Source organism: Odontomachus brunneus, unplaced genomic scaffold, assembly GCF_010583005.1.
Source record: "Odontomachus brunneus isolate Ranch 3 - 2012 unplaced genomic scaffold, Obru_v1 Obru_scaffold_049, whole genome shotgun sequence".
Classification (NCBI taxonomy): Eukaryota; Metazoa; Arthropoda; class Insecta; order Hymenoptera; family Formicidae; genus Odontomachus; species Odontomachus brunneus.
In genome coordinates this window covers 521570-531121 of record NW_022639499.1, presented here as the reverse complement: position 1 = coordinate 531121, position 9552 = coordinate 521570, and the positions used below count along the sequence as shown (strand labels likewise).

The 9552-nt window shown below is 37.9% G+C and overlaps 2 protein-coding genes across 4 annotated transcripts; both read right to left on the bottom strand.

Moving 5' to 3' along the window:
• Positions 1-35: 35 nt before the first annotated feature.
• LOC116845026 (stress response protein nst1-like) lies at positions 36-4026 on the bottom strand. 2 transcript variants are annotated; one of them, XM_032817260.1, is made up of 7 exons: positions 3875-4026; positions 3429-3798; positions 3200-3302; positions 2808-2969; positions 2329-2703; positions 2037-2236; positions 36-1871 (listed from the first exon to the last, which is right to left on the bottom strand). In XM_032817260.1, the coding sequence occupies exons 1-7, from the start codon at positions 3972-3974 to the stop codon at positions 1544-1546; spliced, it is 1638 nt and encodes a 545-aa protein (XP_032673151.1). In that variant the 5' UTR covers positions 3975-4026; the 3' UTR covers positions 36-1543. The 2 variants fall into 2 exon arrangements, with proteins under 2 accessions (XP_032673151.1, XP_032673152.1); XM_032817261.1 differs by having other exon boundaries at positions 3429-3814; positions 3875-3957.
• LOC116845028 (rRNA 2'-O-methyltransferase fibrillarin) lies at positions 3937-8286 on the bottom strand. Of its 2 annotated transcripts, XM_032817266.1 has the most exons (6): positions 8120-8286; positions 6290-6624; positions 6040-6213; positions 5548-5793; positions 5272-5454; positions 3937-5192 (listed from the first exon to the last, which is right to left on the bottom strand). In XM_032817266.1, the coding sequence occupies exons 1-5, from the start codon at positions 8130-8132 to the stop codon at positions 5278-5280; spliced, it is 945 nt and encodes a 314-aa protein (XP_032673157.1). In that variant the 5' UTR covers positions 8133-8286; the 3' UTR covers positions 3937-5192; positions 5272-5277. The 2 variants fall into 2 exon arrangements, with proteins under 2 accessions (XP_032673157.1, XP_032673156.1); XM_032817265.1 differs by having other exon boundaries at positions 4421-5454.
• Between the last annotated feature and the right edge of the window lie 1266 nt (positions 8287-9552).

Sequence of the window (9552 nt, the reverse complement as noted above, 5' to 3'; positions counted from 1 at the left end):
ATATATATATATATATATATATATATATATATATATATATATATATATATATATATATATATATATATATATATATGTATATATATTCTTATTATCTATACTCCTAAATGATTATCCCACATTCTATCCTACATCTCCTCTCTGTATCTCTTCCTAATTCTACAATATATATTCTATATAATATATATGTATTTTATATTGAAAGTTTATATATATACATATCAATATTTGAAGACCAAAACAATAAGTATGTCCGGAATTAAGTAGCGGTATTATCACTGTTCAGGCATCAGTACTTTTACTTTAATCGTTCATTTTGGTTTACCATACGGGGTGCTCGATAATTAAGAGACAGATTTGTCGATAGGTAATTTTTAAGTAGTTTTATAGATAAGTGTTCGTATATAATTTAAGCATCTCCCATGATATCGACAGCTTTCTCGGCACTTTTGTTTCAGTTAAAATCTCGACGCTTCTGTCGTCTTAGTCTGTGCACACGAGTGTTATCGGTGCGTGCGAGGAACGTGCCTATCCGCCGAACACCCCGTAGATTCCTCTTTTTCGAGGCGAGCGATCATTCCGTAGTTTTAATTTGCATTTAATTGTAAAAGGACTCGCGAAAGTGTTGCGGAATGCGCACCGCTGCAGCCATGCGCTGCGCATCGTGACGAACATCGTTCTCAAAGTATACAACACCGCATTTGCCTAATCTGTTCGTCGAGACGTTCCCCGAGGGGAAAATTGAGCTACCTTCGGAGAAATGATCTTGGCGATCGCGTAGAACTAACTTGTTTCGATATCTTCGATCAACGCGTCGCGTGTTCCGCATTATTAACTAATTTCGCACACGGAGTTGCGCTCATTCATCGCGAATTTATGTGTTCATTTTTCTCGTGTAAGCGAAACCACGCGACAGTGGATTATAAGTAATTTATACAGCTATTTTATTTACTTGAGTAATTATCCGGGGAAATCTCTCACGAAAATTGACAAAGATTACACGTGAAAATTCACGTGAAAATTAACAAAGATTACACGTGAAAATTCACGTAGGACATACGTTATCTGCCGTTGCATTTTACTTGGTGCATTCGCGGCCAGCGCGAATGTATTCGCGTCGAAATCGGACATTTCGTTACATTATAACGACGACAACGATAACGTGCAGTTAGTTTGTTATGTATGCGTATAACGATTTACGTTAGAATATGTGATTCGAAACTTCCTGCCTCAACAGACTGAAGTGATACTGAGCTTCAGTATATTCTCCGATTATACTTTCTAACGCGCACAAGCGGAAAGAAATGTTCAAATTACTTGTGAAAGTGAATGTTCAATATTTGTAATATTTTTCTGATACTATTTCATAAAGTTATATTTATATTTTCGATAACGGCGTTGCTTTCGCACCATCTCTTTCCTTCCTCCGAGTCTCGAATCACTTACCAAACACGTATCGACACACAAGTGTAATAACGACACAATATTTGACACTTTTTTTTATAATAATTTAAAATGTAACATGCATGAATTTCTGTGAATGTTACATACCAAATTTCGGTAACAGCGGTATCTCAATGTTTCCCATAACTGGTGATTCGCATACCGTCGTCGTGCTCTTGTCAGGACCGCGCAGGTTTGCCGCGTCACTCTGACGAAGGAGAAGAAACATGTTGCTGTCCGTGAGCTTTCGGCTTCTGGCCGGAATGGAGGAACAGCAAGGAGTGCCGCAGGATCGTTTTGTCGTGCTGTAAGCCTGATGCTCGTTCTTTCTATCGTTTCTATCGTTCGAGGTCTTACTACAGATCGTCGCGGTAGCGGATTCCGGACGCCTCTTTTTATTTCTCATGGGACACGATACGACGGGTTCGCTGGAAAAGGTATATCTTCATTAATTTTAATTAAAATTAAATTTATATGTTGTTTCTTATTATTATCAATATTAACGTTTTGCACTACTAATATTAATATACTATTAGATATTGAATTAAGAGTCGAGTTTGGCATCGTTTAAGTAGCGTGGAGCGAAATCTTACGGTGGAACGATTGCAGTCGCTGGACACGGAGCGCAAGGAACACAACAGGGTATCGGGGGACAACGAAGGACCCTCAATGCCTCGACGTTTAAGGACGACACTCCTCGCAGTAGCGCCCGCTGAATCGCGTTTTCATATTCCGCTCGTTCCTTCATGATTCTGTCATTCTCCTTTCGAAGCTGAGAAATCTCGGTCTCAAGCTGTGCAGCAGAAGAAGGAACGTTATCAGCAAAATTTGCAATATTTAAAGATAGAAGCCGCAATCTCTATAATTTCTTTTGAAGAGAGCTACCTCGGACTCGCGTCTAATCCTCTCCTTTTCCTGCGCTATAGTTTGCACCGACACAGTCGTGAAAATGTCTTCTTTTGTCTTTCTGTCTCTCGCAGATTTCTTTTCCTCTGTTTCTCTCCTTTCTTGTTCTTCTATTTCTTTTCTCTCCCATTCTTCCTCTGTGTCTCTTCTTTCCCGTTCCTCCTCTTCATCTTCTGTCCTCTCGACGATCTCTTCAATCTTTTCTTTATCTAATTCTTCCGCAATATCATCGTATTTCTTATCTTCTCCTACTTCCTTGAGTGTTGTTTCGAGATTATATTGTTCTTTCAATTGATTATTTGTTCGCCGTTTATCATTTCTTCGCGGTTGACCATTCACTCTCGATGTTAGTTTCTATTGTAATAATGATGAGAATTTGTAATAAACGATAAGAGTTTGTAACTTTTTAATTAATCAGAAAGACAAGAAAGCTCAGACATGAAATATCTTTCACGTACATTCTGGTAATCTGCTATTTGAGCTTTGAGATCTGCCACTTCGCATGCCCGAGCCAATAATTCCTTACTTAAATTGTTGACCTCATTTTTACAAGAGCCAAGTTTGTTCTGCACTATACCGCTCCACTGTTGAATTCGGCCCAGGATGTCGACAAACATCAGCTTTTATAAAAAGAGATGATGGAAAAGATAAATTGTGAAATTCCTTTAATCTAGTTGTAAAAGTGAAGGAAGAAAAGATTCACTATTGCATTTCTCAAAACGGATATGTACGTATTTGACGAGTTCTTCGTACAATACCAAAATATGGGTTATCAATTGTACCCTCGTCTCTTTCGCCTTCGAGATGTCGAAACAGTTTTATGACATTCTACTTGAATGTGGGGCTCAACCTTTAAATCATGTTCGAAGTTCTCGCCCAAAGTTGCCAGAGCTTTGACGGCCTCTTCGAGATTCTGATGCACGTACTCAATTATTTCATCTACTTTCCTGTCCCTATAGAGACAAATTATATAAATAATAACATTATACATGTAACAAAACTTATTATTTTTAAGGGAAAATTTAATTCAAATTTTGTTCGAAATAACTGAGATGCGTAAAATATCTTAATCGATTCACCTGACTACTCCTGATGTCTGTGAAACACAGACGCAGCAGGGACCACTTGCGGGGGAGGGCTGCTTGTCTTCAGAATCTTTAGCTTCAACTTCCGATTGCACGGTGTCTTGTACGAGTGTAGACGGTGAATCTGAGGGTGATGGTGGTTGTGATATTTTGGTATCAAGTTCTAACGAAGCATTCACAGGTTCTGTTTCAGCTTTAGGTTCAGGTTCAGGTTCAGGTGTACGTTCTTCAGGAACATCCGCACCGCCCACGAGGCGATTGGGGTCGTGCATTCTCAGCGAATTGACTTTACGAGCGATCATAGTCGTCGATTTATGATTCAATATTTTGTTAGATGATGTACGACGTTCGCAGGTAACGAGATCTGCAGAACAAAAAATCTAAAGGACGTGCCCATATAGTTAAGAAAAAGCGAAAATATTTCTCATAATTCGGCTTACCGCTCTTGCAGACGCTGTTCAAAGGTGTACGCGGCATTGTCCGACTTAAATTATCAAAGATATCGAGTTTTTCTAATTTATTAAGTTTTACATATCTCATTTGATGTATCAAACATTACATTTGTAAAATCGTGCAGCGACTACTTCGAGGATAAAATGAAAATTATTACACGGTTCTTGGCGTTCCGTCGATCAATCTAAAAATAATATAACGGCGGACTTGTTAATTTAAATGTAATTTGGAGAGTAGTACAATTCAGATAATTTAATGACAGCAAGACGAAAGTACGAACTGGTGTGAATTTTGCAGACTATCAATACATCTCGCGTATTTCGCGATATCGATGAGAAACTTGGTAAGACATTTACTGTTCTTTTTAACTGCACTGCTGAACTAACGCAATAAGTTAGATTGAGACAATTATATTTTGTATCACTAACTTATTGCACCAGTTCAGCTAAAAAACAGGCTTATTACTGATTTTGTCGCTTCGTCTCTCGTCCGTCTTTAATCTGTATTAATATATAAATAAACTCATCAAGAAATACGATGTATTCATTATTACAATTTCGCTCATTATACATCAAAGTAAATTTAAACGAACAAGGTAAAGATAACATTGTCCCACATTTGTGAAGAAATAATTCTATCTTATGACAACAGAAATATTTATTAAAAGTATTCTCATCATCATATTCATGGATGCTATGATAATTATCATTTACTTTCTCTTATGTTGAAGTTTTATATCACCCAATATATGTAACATATATCGGTTTCCTAATTCTTATTCATGTTCGTATAAAAATATAAATGAAATAACGTTCAATCATATTTGTCGCTGAATTATTTCGTTACCTTGCGAATTTTTCGAATACAGGCAGGTATGGTATTAATGGTAGTAACCGCGCTCTCGCGTTATAAAATATCTGAATTTACGACAAACGCACACACGCAAGTGCGTGTTTTCACATTTACATTATATTACAAACTATTTCATTGTTAATCAAGTTTTTAATGTTAAAATCGAACATCCCTACATTTCTATCTCGGTAGAGAGGTGCTCCACGTGGAGAATGAGGTGATCGTGGAGGCCTCAAGGGTGGGACTGTAGTAATAGAGCCACATCGTCACCAAGGTGTGTTTATAGCCAGAGGAAAAGAGAATGTGTAACCCTGAATTATGCACCTGGGTCAGATGTACATAGGGAGAAGAGAATCACTGTTGAGGTAATTGCTGATTTAATCATACTTATGTTTGTATTTAACTTTGAATTGATACTTTGTAGTGGTGCTTTGAATGGAAAGTGGCTGAAAGCTGAATGCGAACAAATATGATCAAAGTTTTATATAGTATAGAACTCAGCAATTACGTATGTACATGTAAGTATATATACATTATTCTATGTAGCCTTCTTGTCAATTGGTGTCGGCCTGTAAACGCCGATGACGACAGCGTGATCTCTCTCGTATGGTTCGAGCGTGATTTGTTCCTGGGGCTTCAATTTGTCCGCAGCGAGTTTCTGTACCTCCGCCGTAAATACTGCTTCGGGTGCTGCAACGGAGTCTATGCAACTTGCCTGAAATTCGTCACAAACGATCAATACAAAATCTTCATTCTCATAAGTGTATACGATGTGGTAATGACGCACAAATTAATCGCGAACGCTCACCTTGATGGAAATAACGAAGTGTCCGCCATTCTTGAGGAAGTACTGTGCGTTCAACGCGACTATTCTAGCCTGATCCGGCTGTGCCACATCTGAGAATATAGTGTCTACCATACCCACGAGCATTCTATATTTCTGAGGGTGTCTCGCGTCTTCGACGATAGGAATGATATTAGTCCTCTTCTTAGCGACGTTTATGAGATCTCTACCGGACCTATGGGAAAATTCCACAGCGTATACCATTCCCTCCTGTAAACATTGAAAATGATAAATAGAATCAAACAGATTTTATCACTGATATGAGATTTGTACGCACGTTTCCTTTTCAAAGTAAAACTGAAGTCTTACTCGATGAAAAAACGAGCATGTGATTGTTCTAGCAGCACTTCGACACCAAGTTGGTAATTATATGCTAACCTGGCTCTAACGTGTGCATAACTGATTTCTCATTTTCCAGAAAAAGATATGATAGACCTCTGCGTAAGGAATACTTACTGGACCAACTATATCAGCAACATGAGAGACAGAAGTTCCAGAGGCAGCACCCAGATATAATACTTTGCTTCCTGGGTCCATGTGGATCTTATCAATACCACCAAGAATAGCAGCAGCCAATTTGGATCTAAATGGGTTCCATACTCTATACTCAATTTTCTCGCCTTTCACATCCTGTATAATGTAGAACATTTTGAAGATATTAATTCAAAGTTAATACAAACATAAATATGACCAAATCAACAATTACCTCAACCGTGATTCTTTTTTCTCCATAGACATCTGACCCAGGTGCAAAATTCAAGGTCACTAATACATCCTCTTTTCCTCTAGCAATGAACACACCTTGGTGACGATGTGGCTCTATTACTACCGTCCTCCCACCCTTGAGGCCTCCACGTCCTCCTCTCGATGCTCCACGACCACCTCGTCCTCCACGTGGAGCACCTCTTCCACCTCTGCCACCAAAACCTCCACCTCCATAACCTCCACTACCACCTCTTCCACCAAAACCTCCACCTCGACTGCCTCCTCGACCACCACGATCTCCTCTTCCTCCTCGTCCTCTAAAAGGTGGCACAAATCCTGCAATTTGTATTGAAGTTAAAAATGAATATATATACATAATGAATATATATAATGTTCTGACATTTATAATAGAATTATTAAATTTTACTACATTATTATTTGTAGTATTAACAAGATACATGAGGCAAATTGTGAAAAAGAAATCAAACATATTTGTATTTGTATTTTACATATTTAATGTTCTTAATATAATAGTGGCTGTTTTCCAGTTGCTTAACACATCTTAATCACACACACAAAATCAGTTTATTGGTCACATATTAAAATATCTTGTAAGGTGGTAATTATGCAGTTTAGCGGCATCACCTTCGATTTTGATGAAAATAGGCTCAATCGACGCGTTTTTGCATGCCAAATAACTTTTTCCTCTGACAAAATCGTCGCTCTCTACTGCGAAGTGAGAAATTAATTGTTTCAGATGCTAGGTATGATAGATATGATAGGTATGATTAAGAAACCCGTCATTGCAACATAAAGTCTGTTAGAGTTGCACTTACTGTATTAGTGTAACGCAGTATGTAGCAACTTCATGAAAATACTTAAGAATATTTTTAATATATTTGACATTTGTAACACGGGAAAGATTCGAACGACGATAGGTTGGATTCGGTTAGTTTGGGGGAGGTGCGGAGGACGCAGCTCCCCGCTTGTTCGATATCTTTCCCATGTTACAAATGTCTAATATATTAAAAATATTCTTAATTTAAATATTTTCATGAAGTTGTTGCACACTGCGTTACACTAATACAGTAAATGCAACTCTAACTGATAGACTTTACGTTGCAATGACGGGTTTCTTAACTTATCATATCTAGTATCTTTAACAATTTCTCGCTTCGCAGTAGAGAGCGACGATTTTGTCAGAGGAAAAAGTTATTTCTTTAACAAAAACGCGTCGATTGAGCCTATTTTCATCGAAATCGGAGGTGATGCCGCTAAACTGGATAATTACCCACTTCTTTAAATCATTATTATTATGGATGCGCTCGGGAAGCACGCTACTGACGCTACCGCGTTCTTCTATCTTTATTGTTCCTTAGATATACAACAAAGATAGAATGACACGGTAGCGCTGAGTAATGCTAATAGCGAGCTGCCCAAACGCATCTTATAGGTGTAAATTGTATAGAAACAATGAAGTTTATCGTTTATACACATAAATACATACGACACGCGTGTAACGCATGTTTCACGAAATTGTCAGGCAAGGTTGGGTTACATTGCCTAAAACGACCACGCTACGCGATCAAGGAAAATATCTTTGCGATGACATAAATATACATCTATGAATATCGTGAACGGTTCTAGAAATAGCTACAAAGCTGAATAATATATAATAAAACTGTCTGGGATTGTAGCAACGTGTTAATTTTCAAAACGCATCCCTTCAAGTTGAGGTTACCGGAAGGTTACCGGTTACCACGTTGAAAACAATTACCATACGACAACCGTAAAGTAATAATTGAAAATGTGTTATACATGTTCATATTACCTGGTCTACCCATGATGTATCGTAGATTATTTGACTGTTTCTCGTAAAATTATTTTCAATTTATCTACGTCCACGTGTACACATTCGATCATCAAATCTCAGTAGAAAGCGGAGGACAATATGACTGCTTCTTTCCGGATGTGCAGACTACAGAACCTCTAGTACAGAGAATCGTCAACTTGGTCATGTGACCAGCTACTCAGCTACGATTGGCTGGCATAACATGTACGGATTTGAATATTATGACGCCGATGCAAAACCATATATATATATATATATTCTGCGTTCCGAATTGCGCTGACAGAGCTTACAGTACTGTTTTCACGTTCCGAAATCATTTTCAGTATACTGTAAGAAAACAAAACTTACTACCTTTCTCACGAAAATAGGTCCTAGGGAATTACTGACTTCCGGCTAATTCCGCACATTATTTTGAGGTAGTGCAGGTTCAGTAATGGCTGCACACAGGACGCGGTAATGCTTGCCGCGCGGCGGAAGTCCGTGCGACAGCCAATCAATATGCTGTTTTTCCGTAAGAGCTAGAAGGTTATTACGGAAAACAGCATATTGAACTTCCGTCGCGCGGCAAGCATTACCGCGTCCTGTGTGCAGGAGTCATAATGCATGTGGCGTCTGTTTCTCAAGTGATAAGTATGAAAAATGGCCTTAGGCCCGGTTGCACCAACGTTATTTTGGTTTTAAGTGGTTCACTTAAATATATATCTATCTTTATTTATATAAAAAGATAAAAATAGATATATATTTAAGTTTCGCTTAAAGCCAAAATAATGTTGGTGCAACCAGGCCTTAGTAAAATGTACAGTGTTACATCCCGGTAGGTTGCGGCTTATTAATAACTAACATTTTTTGAAAATCAACTACCTGATGCTCACGTTATCTGCTATCTACTCTAGCTAACTCTAACTATACTCGATCATCGGAAAGCAGTACTGAGTTGTCTTGAACCATGAAGATATTAAATGGTTGTGTCTATTACATTTTTCGATCCTAGTGGAACTAACTTATACTCGATTTAACGTAAACACCCAAGTCTGATTAGGCGTCCATCTCTTTTTAAAAGCGAAAAGTATGGAACATACAAGCAGAACAAACAATACTTTCTCCCTAAATTTGTTAGGGAAAGAATCGAATCTCTATTAAGTACTAGAGATGCCCGATTCTTAATCGATTCGATTCTTTCCCTAACAAATTTAGGAAAAAGGGTTGTTCGTGCTGCTTGTATGTTTCACACTTTTCTCTATTAGAAAGAGATGGACATCTAATCAGACGCTTATAAGAAACAATCGAGTTGGTTGTTTCGTTTTTGCTTCTTCGAAACATTCCAATATACTTCTGACTAGTTTTAAATACGAAAAATGCGAAGAGTACAAACAACACGAATAAAGCTATTTTTGGGGAAAGAATCGAATCAA

Coding starts and splice junctions, on each gene's coding strand:
- LOC116845028 (XM_032817266.1), bottom strand. Junction 5,794..6,039: donor TTGCTGATATAGTTGGTCCA/GTAAGTATTCCT, acceptor CAATGTTTACAG/GAGGGAATGGTATACGCTGT. Junction 5,455..5,547: donor ACTTCGTTATTTCCATCAAG/GTGAGCGTTCGC, acceptor GACGAATTTCAG/GCAAGTTGCATAGACTCCGT.
- LOC116845026 (XM_032817260.1), bottom strand. CDS start 3,974: ATGAGATATGTAAAACTTAATAAATTAGAAAAACTCGATATCTTTGAT. Junction 3,799..3,874: donor GAACAGCGTCTGCAAGAGCG/GTAAGCCGAATT, acceptor TTTGTTCTGCAG/ATCTCGTTACCTGCGAACGT. Junction 2,237..2,328: donor GGATTAGACGCGAGTCCGAG/GTAGCTCTCTTC, acceptor TCTGCTGCACAG/CTTGAGACCGAGATTTCTCA.